General features: G+C 51.0%; 1 protein-coding gene across 4 annotated transcripts; it reads right to left on the reverse strand.

The window, feature by feature from the left end:
* Positions 1-799: 799 nt before the first annotated feature.
* Dapk3 (death associated protein kinase 3) lies at positions 800-20,082 on the reverse strand. 4 transcript variants are annotated; one of them, XM_020165865.2, is made up of 9 exons: positions 19,960-20,082; positions 18,957-19,114; positions 6,515-6,875; positions 6,211-6,340; positions 5,815-5,863; positions 5,142-5,168; positions 3,859-4,011; positions 2,838-2,883; positions 800-2,562 (listed from the first exon to the last, which is right to left on the reverse strand). In XM_020165865.2, exons 2-9 carry the CDS (start codon positions 19,016-19,018, stop codon positions 2,026-2,028), a joined length of 1,365 nt encoding a protein of 454 aa, XP_020021454.1. In that variant the 5' UTR covers positions 19,019-19,114; positions 19,960-20,082; the 3' UTR covers positions 800-2,025. The 4 variants fall into 4 exon arrangements, with proteins under 4 accessions (XP_020021454.1, XP_073910441.1, XP_020021456.1 ...); XM_074054340.1 differs by lacking the exon at positions 19,960-20,082 and adding an exon at positions 19,776-19,872; XM_020165867.2 differs by lacking the exon at positions 19,960-20,082 and adding an exon at positions 19,656-19,807.
* Between the last annotated feature and the right edge of the window lie 523 nt (positions 20,083-20,605).

Below are 20,605 nucleotides of genomic sequence, written 5' to 3' on the forward strand. Positions count from 1 at the left end.
GAGCTGGATCGCAAGCAGGACCTCCTGCTGCTCTGTCATAAAGGCAGGTGACGTGAGCTATAAGGTGTCCCTCCCTGTCACCAGCAGGGTTTGCCCTTTCTGCTTAATATGGAAGACATGAGCCTGGAAGAGGTGGGCAGAGGCAGGTCCAGAAGACTCACTCCACAGGCTTGTAGTGTGTGCCAGGGGCCTGGGTTTACTTTCTTGGCAGAACTGGAGTTTGAACTTGCCAGGTGCACCGGCCCCCGGCCCTTTTTGCCTTGGTTATTTTTGAGGTAGGGTCTCACTATATGCCCAAGCTAGCCTGGACGGAGATCCTTCTGCAAAGCTGGGGTGACAAGTGTGCACCACAGCCAGCTTTTTTTACTGGCCGAGATGAGGGTCTCACATTTCCAAGCTGGCCTGGAACCACGATCCTCCTGATCTCCACCTCCCAGATAGCTGGTTACAGGCATGAAGCACATGCGGAACTTTTTTGAAGGGTAAAACCTGTCCTTCGTGTAAGGAAGCTAACAGGCATGACAAGCAGTGAGGCTCAGAATGTCATGCAGGAAAGGCGTGAAGGCCAGCAGGGCCCCTGGAGGGGCTGAGCTGCACAGCATTGCAGGTAGCAGCGCCCCCAGCCCCAGGACCTGCCCCTCAGCTTCGTGTGGGGCTGGAGCACTGGGCAGAGCTGCGGACAGCTTCGGCCTGCAGTTTGCTTTTCTTGAGCACAGTGGAAAAGAAGTGCAAAGGCATGGAGATCACGGTGTCTGATTGCTCTCCAACGTGGGAGCCAGGAACATGTGTGAGCCACCCACAAGTCAGGAGGCGGCTTTATTCCTTTTGGCCTGTACAGTTGCACACACACATCGAGGGAGGTGCAAGGGGCATTTGGCAGAGCCCCACCATCCATAGGGACAGGCCTCAACCCCAAGGGGGCTGGGAGATAGTGGCTGAAGACCCCACAGCCAAGGGAAGCCCAGGCCCAGCTCCAGCCATGGCAGGAACAGGTGAACACTGTCCTGCTATCAAACCCAAAGGCAGCACCTACAGGTGCCCAGCATTTCCTCCTAGAGAGAGGGCTCCTGGCCAGGTAGGTCTGGGACACAGCAAGGCAGAGGTGAGCAGGTTTCTGTCTTAGGGCAGCTGGGCCCAGCAGGCTGAGAAAACTGGTGCTCCTGGGAGCAGAACCCCCATGCTGGCAGTAAGGCCTAGGGGAAACTTGTCCCCTTCTAGGGGCACTGGCTAGGAGCAGGCAGGTCCTAAGGGTGCTGACAATGGTGGCAGAGGCAGGAGCGCGTGGTGCCCTGAAGGGGGCGGCAGCCAGTGGGCATTCGGGGTAGGGTGATGGCTTTGGCATCTGGGACACACGCACTGTCAAGAGGCTGACGATGGTATCACTAGAGGCTCCTCAGGAGCTTCCAGAGCCCGAGGTGACCAGGGCTGCCCTGTAGCTCCACCACAGGCAGGATCCTTGGGCCTCAAGTTGACAAGAAACCACTACTTGCCAATGTCCCCATGCCACAGCCTCGAGGGCAGTCCCTGCTTAATCCAATCGCTGGTGCCCAATGGGGTTGGGTAAGCTGTCTGTGGGCAGGGCTGACAGGGAGGGAGCTGCCTGCCCACAGGGCTGTCTCTGACTCCCAGCCTGACAAACCACCCAGGTTTCCTGTGCTGGCCCGGTGTGGGGGACCCAAGGCTACGGAGCTCTGTCAGTCCTAGGCCTCCTGACCCACATGCTGGACATGAAGGTGGCCACCTCAACTGCCAGCAGGGCACAAGGACACCCTGTGCGCCATAGCCAATTCTGTTGCCATGGCAGGGGGAGCTACAACCAGGGGAAGCACAGGTAGCATGAGGCTTGCAGGAGGGTAGCCTGGGAACAACGGGACCCTGCAGCAGGGGCTCCTGTGCCCAGCTCCCCTGGGGACACAGCTGCGGGAGAAGAGCTGTGATGGACTCCCGGGTCCAGCCCAGGGCTCCATGTGGGCTGGAGACCCACAGGAGGCCAAGCCCCACAGGAGGTGTCCCCACCACACGGGCCTAGCGGAGGCTGCACTCGCCACCCTGCAGCCGCTCCTGCTCCAGGGCGCGCACCAAGTCCTGCACGAAGCGCACCTCGGAGGCCACCTGCTTGGCCAGGGCCTCGTAGCGGTTCTCCAGGCGGCTGAAGCGGCGTTTGAGCCCACCGGCCCCCAGCAGGGCGCCCCGGGCTTCCTCCTGCGCCTGCCGCTGCAGCGCCTCGGTCCTATGCAACTCCTGCCGCAGCCGCCGCAGGTCCTGCCCGATGCTGTCACTCTCCTCCCGGTACCAGGCCTCCTTCTCCTCATAGATGGCGGTCAGCGCCTCCACGTCCTCGCGGCACAGACGCCGGCCACGCTCCAGCTCACGCAGGCCATCCTCGGCCGCAGCCACCTCCTCCAGCACCTTGGAGAAGCGCTCGAAGCTGACGTAGGAGTTGTTGGGCGGCAGACTCGAGTGTGACTTGATGGTGTATTCCTTCAGCCGGGCCGTCTTCAGGCGCCGCCGCTCGGGCTTCCGGCCACCGTCCTCACCACGCACATTCCGCCGCCGGATGGCCTGTGGGCAGAGGCAGGGATGCATCCAGCATGACCACTCTGTGAAGGTTTCATGGCACACGGCCATGCCTGTTCTTGCCGGGGGGGGGGGGGAACACCATGGTGGCTCTCCCGGGACTTCGCCAGGGTCTCAATGACTTGCACTCCAATGCCATCTCACAGTGTGAGCACCCCATCACCCAGGCACACTCCCCTAGGGACCTCCCAGATGCTGTGGGCTTGTCACTCACGTGCCAGGTACTTTGAGGGACCCCAGAAAAGGCCAAGAAAACTTACCTTGATCCAGGAATGTTCCAGGCTCTGGGCAATAGTCATCCTCCTCCTGAAAGAACCCCCCACCCCAGTCACAGTGTGTTCACTGCCCATCTCCCCGTGGCAGGGGCTAAGAGGGATAGGGAGCAGGCTGGAGGGCCCTCAGCTCCTGCCTTGACTTGACCCCCAGACCTGCCATCCCAGGGCACCCACTCCCTTAAACTCTGCTCTGTCTGCCAGCCACAAGGAGCCAGTCCAGGGGCCTGAAGAGCAGGCCAGCTGGGGCTCAGGGTGAGTCAACTATGCTGCAACCTCACACTGGCGACACAACTCTGATACCCACGAGAGCCAGGAGGCCATGGAGGACTGGGCAGACATGTGGATAGCTGTGTTGAGGGCTCGGCGCAGTAGGATTCTAGATTGTTTTTTCCTTTTGATGCTGCTGGGCCTTGTGCTCATATGCTCTACCACTGAACTGGTTCAGACAGCTTCTCCCTATGTAGCCCAAGGTACTGGAACTCACAATCTTCCTCTCGGCTTCCCAAGGGCTAGGATTACCATGTCCAGCAGGACTCTACATTTTTCTATGGATAAAGAGTAATTCGGAATTTTATGTGAAACTTACTTAAGTTTCTTAAAAATGGTGTGGGGATGCCAAGGGCAGTGGCTCACGCCTGTAATCCCAGCTACTCAGGAGGCAGAGATCAGGAGGATCGCAGTTCAAAGCCAGCCCAGGCAAATAGTTCAAGAGACCCTATCTCGAAAAAACCCATCACAAAAAAAGGGCTGGTGGAGTGGCTCATAGGCGTAGGCCCTGACTGCAAAAAAAAAAAAAAAAAAAAATGTGTGGGGGCTGGAGGCATTGCTCAAGTGGTAGAGTCTGCCTTGCAAGCATGATTTGAGTACAAACCCTAGTTCCACCAAAAAAATCAGGTGTGGACCAATACAGCCCTCCGCGTGTCATCTCCAGAAGTTTCCAGCTATAGGAGGAGCCTTTCTCATGGCTGAGGCAAGTGGGTGTCCCACCCCCACCCAGCGCTCATACTTGGGGTCTTTGACAAGCAGCCGGCGGATAAAGTCCTTGGCCAGCTCACTGGTGCTGCTAAAGTACTCCTCATCAAAGTCGTAGTTCACAGCCGAGATGTTGGTCAGGGTCTCCTGCTTGGTCTCACCCAGGAACGGGGATGCACCACTGAGGCTGGAAGATGGATGGATGTGGAATTCATCAAGGAGGACGGTTCAGCCGTGTGTCCCCCACCGCCACCTGAATTCCAAGGTACTGGCAATGGGCTACACACAGAGGCTGATGGGAACCTCAGACACTCCCACACATGTGGGCCTTCCCCACCAGGACCCCTGGCCACCCACACAAAGGCACCAAAGACACCGAGGGGAAGTATCCCTGCAAACTCAGCCTCTGGGGCAATGCAGTCTCAAAGCATCTCTCCCAACTGCCCAGTAACTAGAAAAGGAACAGCAGTCACTTTCAAGAGGACAGTCCTGACTGACACCCACCAACCAGGGGAAGACCTGCACTGCTGGGAGCCACGTGCCCTGATGCCCAGAGAACAGGGTGCCTGCTCTTATGGATCCCAGCTGATCATGAAAGAATGGCAGATGAGCCCCAAGTGGGGCGTTCTGCAAAATACCCTTGCAAAGAGTCAAGGTCATGCAGGACGGGGACAGGCATGAACTCTCCAGCAGGAGAAGGCAGGTGACTAGACATCAAGGGGTCATACGTGGGGTCCTGGGCCAGAGAGGGACAGTATCAGAACTGGGGCCACCTGGCCAAGTCTGGACCTGACTACCTAGTGTAGGGCTAAGGTTCATGTCACAGTCGTCTACACTCATGAGACACTGACCATAGGTATGGGAAGTTCTGGGGTTAGTTCTCTGCGCCCCCACACACACAAGGGCACAGATCAGCAGAGGGGCCATGAAACCAAGGCACTGGGCTGGGGAGCAGCTCAGTGGTAAGGGCCCACTAAGCATGAAAGAGGCACTGGGTTCATTTCCAGCACCAAAATAAATAAATAAATACATACATACATAAATATGGTAGCAGGTGGGGAAAGGACAAGGGCTTGGGTCCTTTTTGCCTCCAGTGGTCGGACAGGAAGGGAGGCCACAGCCCCGTACATGTCACTTCACATGACAGGGTCCAGACCTGTGACAGCAACCACGTAGAACCATTCACTCCTTCACTTGCTCATTCGGCCATCAGGCATTCACTGAGCACCACAGAAGGTCTGGAACACCACAAAGCCCTGGGCCAGAGGATATCTGGCCACCCGGCCAGCCACCAAGCCACACAGCAAGTGTACTCACAGGATGTAGGTGATGACGCCAATGCTCCTGGGAGAGACAGAAGAGACAAGGGATCAGCACAGCTGCAGGGTAGCACCCCATTCCCAGACCAAGGCCACCCCACTGTCTAGAGAGCCAGGGTGACCCAATGGGAAAGCCATTGGGAGCTTGGGACTTCAGGGGCTGGCTCCAGCCTGTACCACCTCTGTCAGCTCTGGAGCTGCAGAATCTGCTACCTGTGGCTGGCTGGCCATGCCCACCTATCCCAGTGCAGTTGGAGGGTGGAATGCAACAGTACGAGCCAAGCACAGCACCCCCGCCCATTCCCCAAGCAGACCCTCCCCTGGCCTGGTGTGGTTTGCCTGAGGCTGGCAAACTTATAGCAGCCACTAATAAACACTGTCAGAGGTGTGTCTGCTCTGTTCCAAAGCCTCCATTTAAAAATTAAAATGCGAACCACTCTTAGCAGCTGGGCCTGACCTGGCACTCAGGCTATAGCCTGCTGACCCCTATCCCATGGCAGCAGTCTGTCCTCTTCCTCCCCCCGAACCCTCAAAAGCACCAAGAGGCACCAGCACAGGCTGCATCCCCAGCCTGGCTCTGGCCCTGCAGCAAGTGGACAGCTAGTGAAGGGTTGGCGGGAGAGGGAGGGGGAGGAAGGGCGCAGGCGCAAGTGTCAGCAGCCCACACTCACCACATGTCTGCCTCTAGCCCCAGGGGCTCGTAGTTAACAATCTCAGGAGCTGTGGGGACAGGGATTTGGGGGGGGGGGTGGCGGTGTTGGTGTCAGTGTCACACAGCCAACAGGAGCGACAGAGCCCTGTCTTCATGGTTCTAAGGACACAGGCTTCGGACAGACAGGCTCTCTCCCATCCCACTGTACTTGGTGGTGAACATGGCAGGGCTGGCTGGCTCTCAGGGCCTAGGCCCAATAGGCAGGAAGGCTGGATGGTGACGGCTCCAGCAGAAGCCCAGAAGTCCAAACAATGCCAGGGCACTGAAGCAGTGGCCAGAGGCCCGCAACACACAGGACCCAGGCCATGTCTGTCCCTGCCTCCCCAGCCCAGGCCAACACCCCTTGGGGCCTCACCCACGAACTCCGGGGTACCGAAGATGTTCTTGAACTCGCTCCCAGCCTCGATCTTGTGGGCGATGCCGAAGTCGATGAGCTTGATCCGTGGGCTGGGCGCGCTCTTATCCAGCAGCATGATGTTCTCTGGCTGCAGGGGACGCCGCGGGGCTGTGGCAAGCCAGCACCGGCCTGCTCTCAGACAGCAGCGCCCTCGGCTGACCCTCCCCACAGGCCCCCACCTGAGCCATGCGCCCCTTCGGCCCCAGGGCAGCAACAGGCTGGGGGCGGTGCACTCAGTCACAGGCCCAGCCCACAAGCTTACCTTGAGGTCAAAGTGGGCAATGCGCTTGGAGTGCAGGTAGTGGACACCGTCAAGGATCTGCTTGAGGAACTGGGTGGCCTCATCCTCAGTCAGTGACTCCTTCTCAGCCAGGAAGTCGAAGAGCTCCCCACCTGACACGAGCTCCAGGATGAGCACCACGTCTGTCTTATTCTCGAACACGTCATGCAGTGTGATGATGTTGGGGTGCCGGATCTCTCGCAGGATGCTCACCTCCCGCTCGATCTCCTCCCGGCTGACGCCCCGCCGACTGGACGACAGACGGCGCTTCTTGATGAACTTAGCTGCGTACTCTTTCCCTGTGCCCTTCTGCCGGCACTTCCGCACAATGGCAAATTGGCCACTGCCAGGGGGCCGTGAAGAGGGGACAAGAGGGGAGGGAAGGGAAGGTGAGCTGGGCAGCCCCCAATGCCTCCCTAACTACTTCCCCACTGTGAGGGGAAGTGGGAACCCCATGACCCTCCAGAAGAACTGGAAATTCCTAGCACTCAATACATCTCTGTCCCCAATCCTTCAGGGCTATCCCCAGGGGACAAAAAGGAACTGGGATGATGTTGATAAATCAAGGAGTGGCTCTTTATCTGGGACAGAGAGACGCAGTGAGGACTTGCTACATTAAGACATGCCATAGCCAAGCATCACTCATGCCTGTAATCCTAGTTACTCAGGAGGCAGATGTCAGGAGGATCTCGATTCAAAGCCAGCACAGGCAAATAGTTCATGACACCCTATCTTGAAAAAACCCATCACAAAAAAGGGCTGGTGGAGTGGCTCGAATGGTAGAGTGCCTGCCCAGCTAGTATGAGGCCAAGTTCAAACCCCAGCGCCAAAAATAAAGAGCATTCTGCTATCATTTGGATCTGGAACGTCCCAAGGCACACATGTTGGAAGTCTGTCTCCTGATAGCACTACCAGGAAGTGCTCTGGACCTTTACGAGGTTATGAGAGAAGTCAGGTCATGGGGTCATGCCCTCAAAGAGGACTGGGGACTCTGTCTCAGCCTCTCTGCTTCCTGGCTCAAGAGTGAGTGGTCCGCTGCTCTGACATGTTCTGCCATGAAGTGCTGACTCTGCCTGAGGCCCAAAGCCATGGGCCACCCGATCCTGGACTTGAACCAACATTGAGCTAAACAGATCTTTTGTTACTTCACTACCTCAGGTATTTTATTGTAGTAACGGGAAGCTGACTAACACAGATCAACTGTGATTTTTTTGTTTTGTTTTGTTTTCCTGCATATACACGATGTCCAAGTTAAGAGAAGAAAAGATTCAGACAGCAACTCGCTAGTGGCCCCAGAAGGGACTGAGAAAGGACATGGGAGAAGGGGCTTTTACTTTCTACTCGATGCGGTTCTTTCTGACTGAACTTCTCACGAGGTTGAACTTTTATTTTTTTTCATGTGATTAAACTGAAGGAAAAAGAAAGAGCCACTGACTCCAAAGTGCTCCTTATTCAACAGGCAGTGGAAGGTGTGTGTTTGCCCATCAAGGCAGGCTGTGGGGACTGCATCTTACACCTTCCTGATGGGAAGGAGAAATGCGCAGACACAGTGGAAGCTGCAGGGAGCAGTGGAGAAGCTGTGAGTGGTTCATCCAGCCCAGCAGCTGAGCCGAGGCAGCTGCCCAAGAGAACAGAACGTTCGTCCTCACAAGGGCTTACACACAACATGCACAGCAACTAATTCACAGCAGCCCAGCAACCATGAGCCACAAATGCACATACACAGCATGTCCCCATCCACGTGTTGGAGCATCACTCAGCCAGAACAGGAGTGGGGCTCTGACACAGGTGACACTCAACATGGAGGGACTTTCAGGACACAGTGCTCAGTGAGAAGCAGACACAAAAAGTCCTGCAGTGTGACGCCATTGATAGGAAACATCAAGAACAGGAGGGTCCAGACAGGAGATGGACTCGTGGGTACGGGGACTGGGAAGGGACAGGGTGACTGCTCATGAGGACAGGATTTTGGCTTGGAGCAAGGAGAATGCCTGGGTGTAGTCAGGAGGAGGGCAAAAAAAAAAAAAAAAAACAAGCAAGTCTGTGTTCTGATAATGTAGCGGGGCAGGGGAGGGTGGTGGGGAGAAGGGATGGCATAGCAGGGAGATAAAACTTAAAAATCTAAAACATGAAGAAGGTCTCATAGCACTGGGAGTGAAGTAGCCAACAGAGCTACATGCAACCATATATGGATTAAACCTCGCCTTTTGCTTCTGTAACCTGCTTGCAAGGGTAGATAAGGTGAGACACCTTTGTTCTCGGGCCTCAGCCTTTGGATGTGAATCTGCTGAGCCACTGCTGGCAAGCTAAAAAATACTGATTCCTGAAAAGTCTTGGTGTCCTATGTCTGTTCAAGATTCCTGTAACACTAATGGGGCTCGTCTGGGATTCAGAAGATACAGTGTTTTCACCTCCTTGTCACTGGGACTCAACCTCTCCTGCTTGTCAAGTCTCAGTTGACAAGCTCAACCTGGAGAAGGCTTAGGAAACAACTGAGAGGCCTGCCTTGTCAGAATGATAAGAACCTGGGTTCGAATAATAGGCCTGCCTTTAGATGACAGAAGAGGAGAATGATCACCTCTCAGAGACCCCAAGTAACCCTGTCTGGGGTGAAACAGGATCACTCGAGTTTAGGGAGCAGGGCGAAAGTGTGTGAGACACCTCCAAGAATTAGGAGGGTTGAGCTTTTCCTGGGAAATAGCCATGACCAAGGTTAAGGGATGGATAACAAAAAATTCAGTTTCAAAGAGGGAGACTCACAAGAGAACAGATGCATCATCCACCATTCCATCGGATAGCCCTCTGAGTATAATTTAAGTTTTGTGGTTTTTTTTGAGCGTACACTCTAATTTTGTGTGTGTGTGTGTCAATTTGTTTAAAGCACTGGGCAAAATTTAATTTGCTCTGGAATTCCATCTCATCTTATGCACACAAAAGGACATTTTTTTCTGGCATGCTTAATTTATAAAACTTTAGTGTGTGTGTGTGTGTGTGTGTGTGTGTGTGTGTGTGTAAGCATCTTCAAAACGGTTCTTAAACTGCTGTTATAAAGTTAATGTGATAGTCAAGGTAACAAAAACCAGGGTGTTTGTTTTAAAGATCTCTGTTATAGAATATATAGGGAACTTAAAAAACTAAATTCTCCCAAAATTAATGAACCAATAAAGAAATGGGCAAGTGAACTAAACAGAACTTTCTCAAAAGAAGAAATTCAAATGGCCAAAAAACACATGAAAAATGCTCACCATCTCTAGCTATAAAGGAAATGCGAATTAAAACCACACTAAGATTCCACCTCACCCCTGTTAGAATAGCCATCATTAGCAACACCACTAACAACAGGTGCTGGCGAGGATGCAGGGAAAAAGGAACCCTCTTACACTGTTGGTGGGAATGTAAACTAGTACAACCACTCTGGAAAAAAGTTTGGAGACTACTTAAAAATCTAAACATTGATCTACCATATGATCCAGCAATACCACTCTTGGGAATATACCCAAAAGACTGTGACACAGGTTACTCCAGAGGCACCTGCACACCCATGTTTATTGCAGCACTATTCACAATAGCCAAGTTATGGACACAGCCAAGATGCCCCACCACTGACAAATGGATTAAGAAAATGTGGTATTTATACACAATGGAATTTTATGCAGCCATGAAGAAGAACAAAAATCGTATGTTCTCCCTCTTATGCGGACATTAGATCAAGGGCAAACACAACAAGGGGATTGGACTTTGATGACATGATAAAGCGAGAGCACACAAGGAATGTATGAGGATAGGTAAGACACCTAAAAAACTAGACAGCATTTGTTGCCCTTAACGCAGAGAAACTAAAGCAGATACCTTAAAAGCAACTGAGGCCAATAGGAAAAGGGGACCAGGAACTAGAGAAAAGGGTAGATCAAAAAGAATTAACCTAGAAGATAACACACATGCACAGGAAATCAATGTGAGTCAACTCCCTGTATAGCTATCCTTATCTCAACTAGCAAAAACCCTTGGTCCTTCCTATTATTGCTTACACTCTCTCTTCAACAAAACTAGAGATAAGGGCAAAATAGTTTCTGCTGGGTAGCGAGGGGTAAGGGGGGGTAAGGGAGGGAGCAGGGGCGGGTAAGGGAGGGGGCAGGGGGAAGGGGGGAGAAATGACCCAAACATTGTATGCAGGTATGAATAAAAATTTTAAATAAATAAATAAATAAATGTCACAATGTATCCTCTCCTGTGCAACTATGAAGGAAGGGAGGGAGAGAGAGAAGGAGAGAGGAAGGAAGGAAGGGAGGAAGAAAAAAAAGATTTCTGTTATAAACTGCTTAAGCTTTTTACATATAAATATGTAAACATCTTGAGGATGGTTCTTATTACAGAGTCAATGTCAAAAATTGTTACTCTGTTCTAATGCTATTTTTAAGAAAACCAGTTTTCAAACTTATTTCAATCAATTCTCACTAGGATGTAGGCATTTAGGGGTTAACACTCCAGCTCAGACCAAAGGGAAAAGAAAAAAAAAAAAAGAAAGAAAGAAGGGTGGGAGGCTATAGACTGCAGCAGGAATCTTAAAATTTAGGTAGTTAAAAATTGACCTTAGCCTATTTCACTCTGTCATAAATAAAATCTAGGATTTAATTCTTTCTTATAATATACAGGGTCTATTAACAAATGGGCTTTCTATAAGTTGTTTTTATACAAACAATAATTTTGAGGTTGTTTTCTTTATGGTTTTTTCATACAAATATAAGGTTCTAAGTTAAAAGACTTTATGAGTTATTTTCAAGAAGTAACAAATATATATATGTAATATTAAGATGGGTTTTAAAAATAAAAGGTTAAAAAATACTTTTCAATTAAAAAAAAAAGAAAAGAAGGTAAAGTCAAGCTCCTCCAGGGGATACAAAATAAGTTGTCATAAAGGTACAGAGTAAGTTGTCATAAAAAGATGGAGCTTATAAACGCTTATGTAAGTGATTAAGTTGACTAAAATCCAGTTACATTAAAGGTTTTGTAAGGTCAAAATTTAATGTACTGAGGTTAAATTAAAACTTAATTCTCTAAGGCTATCTTAAAAATATATTGTTCTTGCTAACATTTACAAAAAAACTATCTTAAAAATGGTTTTTGTTTTGTCAAGATAACTAAGGAATTTTTGGTGCTACAGGTTATTCCACAAACTTATCAAGACAACAAGAGTTTATTAAAACAGAGAGGCAAGAGGCAGCTGAGCACAGGAGTGCCGCTGCACTGATATGAGGGTCGAGACAGATTTACTTATGTGAGGAAAAAAAAAAGTCAAAGTGCACCCTTCAGATAGGATTAAAAAAAAAAAAATGTAGAAATGTTAGTCCTACTTCTTTCACATGTCAGGTGGAAGGAATTTTTGGCCTGGGATGACCAGGTTGGGCCTGTTATTTTAGGGGGTCTCCACTGACTATAGGTTGTTGGAATCCTGCTATATTTCACAAGCCATGTGTTAACATCAACAATCTGGGATATATCCCTTCTCAACAACTGAGCCATGCTTCTTGGCCACTATGTTTCCTAACTCCACACTTAGTCCCCATAAATATTTACCTGTGTTCTCTGGTGATTTTTCTTAGAGTTTGACTACTAAGTAACTAAGTCATAACTAAATAAAAGTTCATTTAAAACTTGGTTTATGTAAAATTTTCTAGATGACCTCATGGTTAAACAACTGTTGTCTTGGGTGATTCTAATGCAGTTGGTCCCCTATGTCCAACTGTACCCTTTGTCCATGACTGGGCTATTTGGGCTCACACTGTTTCCCCACCCCAACTGATGAGAAAATCTAAGGTTTTACTTCAAGAACAACATATAACCTCTATACAGCTGTGATGCTGTTGCTGGTTCCTGTATATTAAATATATTTATGTTTCTCAAGTATATCAAGCCTTCTAAAATACAAAATTTACATAAACATGGTAACAAAAAGTTAATGGTACTGATACACTGTTTTGTTAGTTGCTAAATTGTCCATCAGAATTTTAACCATGACTCTTAAGTTTTTGTCATTACAGTTCTGATCCTTCTGGACACTTACAATCAAGTCCATAAAAAATTACTCTAATAACTACTTATGTGTCAACCAGGGCTGAGAAGATTGAGGAAGTGGCTCTTATACATGTGTGGCTATCTGGCATTAAGCCCTTCCAGACACAAACTCATATTTTCAGACACCACTTAGAGACAAACTGATTACTTTTATGGGCTCTGAACATGTCCTTTGATACTTAAAGACGGTGGTTTAAACTTTTTTAAACAATGTGCTTTCTTGGACATATATACTGATACTATATTGTTGCCATGGTAATTCTACTCAATTAAAAAAAAAAAAAAGAAAGAAAGAAAGAAACCAAAAGCTACTGTGGTCTGGGTAAAGAATAAAATGCCCAACATTAAAACCCCATTAAAGGGCCCTTTTGTTCTTGTCTTGTCTATCCCCCTGATCCACTACAGCCCAGTAAAGCCAGCCTCTCCTGAGTGACATTGCATCCCACTCAGCCTCACCATCCAAGATCACCCTCCAGAACACCTGCACCCTTCCACAGAAGGACCCTGCTAACCAGGAGACAACAGGGGCTGATGAACAACAGGACAACAGCCCTGCTCTAGTCACTCTGGAAGCTGACTAGTCTATGCATGGACGAAGCTTGAACATGGGATACACCCCTGCTGTCCTCTACACACTGGGACTCTTACCTTTTTGGGATGGCCCTTGTGCTGAACATTATAACAGAGCCGTTGTTGGGACCTCCGCACAGCCAAACTTTGTATCATGCACCCACCAACAGGTCAGGGGTTACATCAGCTCATATACTCCCAAGTTTGTGAGGTTGCTGGTAAGTGATACTGGAAGTCCCAGAGTAAAAACAGCAATACAGGCTACATTTGTCATGGAAAGCAGGGCCATGGGTCTTGTCTTGGAAGCATGTTTGATGTTACACTGCCTGGATCCCTTGGTATTGTGACCCATCAGGACCATTATAGACGCCACTACAGAGAGAAAAACAACTGCCCATATAATGATGCTATAAAAATACAAACCCCTAAATCAAGGTGATGCTCTAACCCTAGGTGGGTCCGAGCATTAAAGGGGGTTAAAATGTAGCAGGAAGAAGGGCCAAAAAAGAAACAAACAAGTCTGTGTTATGATAATGTAGCAAGGGGGAGGGGATGGCATAGCAGGAAGATAAAACTTAAAAATCTAAATGTGAAGAAGGTCACATAACACTGGGAGTGAAGCAGCCAACAGAGTTACACGCAACCATGTATGTGCTAAACTTTGCCTTTTGCTTGCAAGGGTATATAAGGTGAGGCCCCTTTGATCTCGGGGCTCAGCCTTTGGATGTGAATCTGCTGAGCCGCTGCCAGCAAGCTAAAAACTATTGCTTCCTGAAAAGCCTTGGTGTCCCATGTCTCTGTTGGAGATTCCCTTAACACTGGAAGTAGATGGTGGTGATGCCTGCACAATGTGAACACACTAACAATCATCAAGCCGTACACTTTGAACATGCACCTTGTGGTATGTGAATTCTATCGCAACCCCGTTTTTTAAGAGAGAGCAAGCAACTGCGTTCACTGTACCCCAGGGGCTCTAAATCCCTGCAATCACTAGGCAGTTGGCTATTTTAAAAACTTGGGGACAGGGTCTGGCTCTGTAGTCCAGGCTGGCCTGGGACTGAGGATCTTCCAAGTGTTGGGTTGCAGGTGTGGCCACCCAGTCCAAACCCCTGGTTATACCATGATGGTAACCGGGGAAAGGTCAGGCAGTGAACACACTAGGCTTTGCAGGCCACAGAGTCTCTTGTCACAGTTCTAGTATATTTTTACAACCCTGTAAAAACATAAAAACCAGGAGTTTCCAGGCTGGGGACCATGAAGAGGCGCTGGGGAGTGTCAAGCTCAGAGAGGAAGTGAGAGCTCCACACCCCAGGACCTCGCCCTGTGCGTCTTAACCTTTGTAAAGACCTCTCCAACACACTGGTGCATGGGGAAAGGAAAAAGAAAAGCAACCACGCGGGGGCCATGGTGAGCCAGGCTGGCCTGGATCTGGCCATTGGCCACAGCTTTCGGACTGGTGCTGGAAGATGGTACGAGAGCTCGTTTAGGTGGAGGGACAAATTCCAAGACAGATATTCCAGATGGCAATGTCCACAAAGCTCCCAGGGAAGTCAAAAGAAAAGTGGTTGTGAAGTCTGAGACATGGGGAAAGAGTTAAGAGAGGACAGAGGAGAGGCCTTGGGGATGAGAGGGAGGAACTTCTGAGGGCAGCAAGGAAGAGTGGCCAGACCAGGCCTCAGGGACTTGAGAAGAAAACAGGAGACAGAAGAGCCTCTGCAGGCAAGAACAGCTTGAAGAGGGGCCTCTGGTCAGGAGTGCAAGCCAGCTGAGACTTCAGAGCCCAAAACTTTAAAAGAAAGAAATCTGTGTTCTAAGGCATTAACTTGTGTCACTGTCACACAGGGCACAAGACACACCAAGGGCACAGGCTGGACAAGAATGGTGGGGAGATCCTGTCAGGCTCCGCCCACTCAGCCACTGTTCCATGTACACTACGTCCCACCTCCCATCTTTCCTAAGGCTGCTCCCGCTTGTGTATGCCTTCCTCCCTCCTGCCCACACCCTACCAGTGCCAATATCTCCTCTAACTCCCGTCACGACTTGCGTGGGGACAAGGCTGGCTGAGCGGAAGACTGAGCACTGAAGGAAAGCAGGAGGTGCCTGTGCATTCCATTCCTCCAGCTGTCCTCCAAGCGAACTAAAGGCAAAGAGTAGGACAGCGCTCACAGCAACAGGTAAGATGACGCTAGTATCTCAGCTGTGTTTCCTCAAATTTATATGTTGAAATCCTACCCCTAGAACCTGAGGGTAAGGTTTTGGGGATTTTTTTTTTTTCCTTAAGATGGGGTCTCACCTGTTGCCCTGGCTGGCCATGAACTCCTGGACTCAAGCAATCTTCCACCTCAGCCTCCCAAACAGCTGGGACCACAGGTGAGTGCCACAGTGTCCAACTACTGCCCAGGACCTTGGAATGTGACAATGTTTTGGAAATAAGGCTTTAAAGAGCAGATGGAGTTAAAATGACGCAGTTACAAGAGGCCCTCATCCACTCTTGACTGTCTGATGAGGCAGTCGGGACATAGCTACCCATAGAAGGACAGCCAGGTAAAGCACAGGGAAATGAACACTTGTAAGCCAGGGAGTCAACCCTGCCTACACCTTGACCTTGGACTTCCAGCTTCTAGGTCTGCAAGAACACCAATTACTGCTGCCCAGTCTGTATGTCAGGGAAGCCTTGGTGACTGATAAAGACAGGCATGCCTGCTGCATGATGTGGAAGCAAAAGTGGAAATCTAGGATGTGAAGCCTCACAGACTAACTAACTTCCTTCCAAGACTATGGATGCAAATCCAAGCAAGCTGGAGGAAAAACCCATGTGTGCATGTGCACAAAGCAACTTGCTCCCACCATCACCTAGCCTCCCCAGCAAGTCAGATCCACAGCCAGGCATGACCCAGTCACCATGGTGACTCCTGGCAACTAATTCCCTAAAGCCAATCAGAATTAGGGCCAAGAGAGAAAACGCTGCCAGAGATGGGATCCCAGCTCCTTCTGCTGCTGAAGCCATGAGCTTGTCATGTTTAGCATCCTGAGGTCTGAATGAGGGTAGCACTGTGCCCATCTGTCTGAATGCCACCTGTAAGTTACTTCCACTTAACAACACAATATCCCTCCAAGGCAGGTGCCTCTATGATATCCACTGAGAGAGGAAAAGGAGGGCAGCCAGTCCAAGACTACCAGTAGCAAAGTGGGGTCTCACTCAGTGGAACCAGGTACCACTGGCACCCAAGCCAGGGGCTCTGACCAGAAGGCAGCACCTGCTTCCCCTGCTCAGCGCCTGGCTCACCACATCTCCTGCCCACAGATCCACCTGGTCTGGGGCGGCCTTCCCTCTTTCCTCGCAGCTCCTGATACCCCATGACCCAAGGCCAGCCCTGGCAATGGAAAGGAGGTAAGAGAAGAGGTGACCAGGAAGGGCCTAGACTGATAGAAAACCAAACCTTCCAGTCCAAAGTGACCAACCTTTGAGGCTCTGGACTTGCTGGAAAGAGTGCCTGCCTCTCTGCTGGGCTTGGATTAAAGATGGTGGCTAGGGCGCCATGATATGCAAGGCCACCTGACACTAGCCAAAGCTTAAGCAGAGGAGCTAAGGGAGGCCAGGACAGGTACACTTGAGCTCTAAACCAGTCTCCCTGTCACCCATGGCATCCTCGGCTCCCAGCCCTCTTTACACTGCTGCTGTCTGGGCCCCAGAACGCAGGGTACCCACAGGCACTCAGCCATGGACTACATTTCCTAACCAATCCCATTCTTGCTTTGCTTACTGCCACTGGGATTCTGACTTCTGTCACCAAGTCCTAAACAAGTGCAATATTGAGCCACTTCAGCCACTTCCTGCACTAACTCCTGGCTTCCCACCAAGCCCAACGTCCCTGCCACCCTGGTTAACTTCACTTCTCTCTCATAGTCTGAAGGGTGCCTCACTTCCCCAGAGAGAATAGATCCTTCCTGATCCAGCCCTATCTTTCTACCTTCTCTTGGAAGGTAACTCCAAGACCCCGGCACAGTGGGTACCACACAAGGCCTTCAATCAGCACTAACCTAACGGACATTTAGCAAGGACTTGCTACAAACCAGACTGCAGACAGGTGACTTGTACCCTGGAATAACACACAGCCAATGGGGAAAAACAGAGTGTACTCCCCTGGGCCCTAGGACAGTATTATGGAAATTCAGAAAGAGGGAAACAAGCCCATTACATTTTCATCAAGGAAAGTGTGCAAAAGCACCAAAGTGACGGAAGGAAGGTCTTAACTGGAGAAAGTTCTGCCCCAGGGGCCACGGGGCCACACCTGGGGATGTGTGTGGTTGTCACACCTGGGGAGGTCCTGGCATGGAGTCGACAGAGATCAAGGACACTGCCCAGCACTCTGCAGGGCCCAGGACACCGTCCCCAGAGGATGACCAGCCCAGTCTTGAGGGCGAGCCCCTGACTTGGCATTGTATTTTTCCACAATTTTCAGTTTACCTGCAACACTGAGGCAGTGCAGAGGGAAAGGGAAGGAAATGGAGAGAGTCTGGGCTGCAAATGCTAGGATGAGTCAGAAATGAGGGGGCAGGACACACAAAGTAGAGCAAGCCACTGGCACAAAGGCAGGGAAGAACATCAGAACAAGGAGACTTCCAGAAAGCGAGGGGCTCAGCACTCTTTTTGCGTGGGGAGGGTCAGGGGGGCAGTACTGTGGCTGAACCCAGGGCCTTTCACATGTGCTCCACCACTTAGCTACAACTCCAACCCCTAACTCTTTAACTTGGCTTCACAAAAGCAGCCAGAGTATGTCAGGGAATGCACATGGCTACGTTCCAATGACCTTAATTATCAACTTTAACTATACATACTGAAAGAGAAATTTCCTATCATTGTTACATGTCACGAAATGGTACTTCCACACACCCCCTCCCCCCACCCCCACAGTCCCTTAAAAATACACAATCCAGGGCCGAGGGTGTAGCTCGGGGTGAGTGCTTGCCTAGCATGTGCAAAGCCTTGGGTTTCTTCCCCAGTACTGAAAAAAACTTTGCAGTTCTCAGGGGTTTGACACTGAAGAATGACTAATATGGGTTAAACTTTACTGACTTCTGCCAAAGCAGCTCCCAGCAGGAAGCCCTAATCCATTTCTAACAATAAAGCAGGAGACTTCTCAGGGGGCTGGAGTGCACTCCCACCACTCTGAGGAAATTCCTTCCTTCCAAAGGAAGCATTTCTGGATGTTCAATGAGCCCAGACAGCACTCTCCAGCCTGACACAGGGCTCAGTTATTTACATTCCCTCATGGTGACATCATGGGGCGGGCCAGGCTGCTCCAGTAAGGCTGGCCAGCAGCAAACTCACCAAATATGGTTCGAGGCTCCACCAAAAAAAAAAAAAAAAAAAAAAAAAAGATGGGCCTAGTGAACACACCCAGTGAGGTCCCACAGGCAAGAAATCAGCTGCTCTCCGGAAGGGGTGCTAAGCAATTAGAAAGTGCAAAAGCTGGGGAAACTTAAGTGCCCCCCACAAAGGTGGATTCCAGAAAGAGAAAGACTCTAAGAACACAAACAGTGGAGTTTGCTGCTCTCACGATGTGTCAGCCTCCACATTAAGTGCTGTGTAGACTGACTCAATGACATTTCTCCCCACAGCAAATTCATAGGGGACGTAAGAGAAAAAAATTCAAGGCTATCTGGTTCCAAAGCCCAAACTTGTCCCCCCAGTACATGACAGTGATTCATTCCTTTATAGGGAAAAAAAGACAGGGAGGAAGTTACCATTCAGAAAGCCTTATCAAGACAGGCTGCTCACCTGCCCAGCTCCTCCCCCATTTCATAGTGATCCTCCACGTCTTCCTGCCTGAACGTGGACATGGTGGCTGGCCTGCCTTCCCAAGGCTTTGGCTCCAATGAAAGTTCAGTCGCTGCAGCTTGGGGACAGGGATCTTGGGGAGTCCCCTAACCACAACCCTGGAGGAGACAGGGAAAAAGGGAAAGCAGGATGTGAGACACCAGGCATCTCTCACAGGTACATGGAGAGAACTGCACCCCAAACAAGACCTATGAGGCTCAGCCCTGAAGTTCAAACTCCTCTAGGCTGGGTCTGTACCTTGAGGCCCCTTGCTCACACACTGTACAACTGCACAACGAGTGAGTATCAGCCCTGTTGGGCCACTTCCCCCAACACACACTCTTTGGGGAACAGGACTGGTGCGCCACAGGTACCCTAGTCTTTCTTTGCTAGTTCAACGCCCCTTCCCCACACCTCAAGCACTAGGGATCTTTCCTCCTGGCCAACTTCCTAACCTAGTCCCGACCCTCACTTAGTTACTGCCGTATAACCCTTGTCCTTACTCGTCCTTACCCACGCCCTCCCTGCCCCCCGATCATGAACAAACCCAGCGCTGGACAATAGCTTCCGAGTTTCTGTAAGTTCATTTTTGCCTGACGCTGACCCCCACCATCCTAGCAAGATATCTTCCTCTACGTATCAAAACCCCCCTCAACCCACCAGCACAAGGGTCCCGCAAAGTGTCCTCCACTGTCCTTTACCGCCACACAGGCTCCAACACGGACTCCCTTTGTAGCACCCCTCCCCCATCCCCCGCCGAGAACTGCCCATAGCCCTCACATTCCGGCTCAAGCATTCCCAAGGGCGCCACGCCCCTCGCAGGCCGGGTCACGGGGGAATGGGGTGCGCTCAAACGCCCCCCAACCAGTTTCTCTCCCTCCCGCCCTCCTCAAAGGTCCCTCTCCCCAAGAGCGCCACCCCAGCCCCACCCAACCCGCCGGCCTCGGCCCGAGACAGTCCGCACCCTCCGTGATCCCGAAAAGCAGGCCGGCCCTGCTGCCTCGCTGGCCTCAGCCACCTCCTCCTCCTGCCCCTCCGCTTCGGTCGTGCCTTTGCGCCTGCGCCAACGTCATCACGTCAGACAGTACCCGCCCCCGGCAGGCGGGCCCCATCACCTATTGGTCAGCGCCCACGCCGCTTGTGCAGCACCTCGACATCCCGCCCTTCTCCTTTCCGGGCGCTCCGCCCGGATAAAGCTTCGCCATTGGCTGACTCATTGTCTAATTCGACTGGCTGCCCGAACGCTGACCAAGCCAACCTGAGAAGGCCGACTTCCGGCACTAGTCCTCTCTGCAGTTATCCTCTGACCCGGGTGCTGAAGTCGTGAGCCGTGTGGAAGTCCTGCATCCTGAGCACAGGGTGCGCCGATCAAAGGCTCAGCTCAGGCTGGACGCGTGCAGCAGCAATAGGGAGGCCCTCTGGGCTGCTTTGTTTCCTACTGTAAAGTAACTACCCACTTCTCTGCGGTTGGTGATTTGAGACAGTCTCGGTATGTAGCCCGGATTGGCCTTAACTCTTGCCATTAACCGTGTTTTCTTGTCATCTCCAACCTCGCTTGCCACCCTCACGTCACTGCCCAAGTTGTTCTTGCGCCTAGACATCGTGTATAC

Source organism: Castor canadensis, chromosome 14 (assembly GCF_047511655.1).
Source record: "Castor canadensis chromosome 14, mCasCan1.hap1v2, whole genome shotgun sequence".
Lineage (NCBI taxonomy): Eukaryota > Metazoa > Chordata > Mammalia > Rodentia > Castoridae > Castor > Castor canadensis.

What these genes read in the sequence shown, in the direction of transcription:
- Dapk3 (XM_020165865.2), bottom strand. Translation starts at nt 19,018, where the DNA reads ATGTCCACGTTCAGGCAGGAAGACGTGGAGGATCACTATGAAATGGGG. An exon ending in CTGCTTGTCAAAGACCCCAA is followed by an intron (nt 2,884 to 3,858) that starts GTATGAGCGCTG and finishes GGGTTCTTTCAG; the next exon opens with GAGGAGGATGACTATTGCCC. An exon ending in TGGAACATTCCTGGATCAAG is followed by an intron (nt 2,563 to 2,837) that starts GTAAGTTTTCTT and finishes CTCTGCCCACAG; the next exon opens with GCCATCCGGCGGCGGAATGT.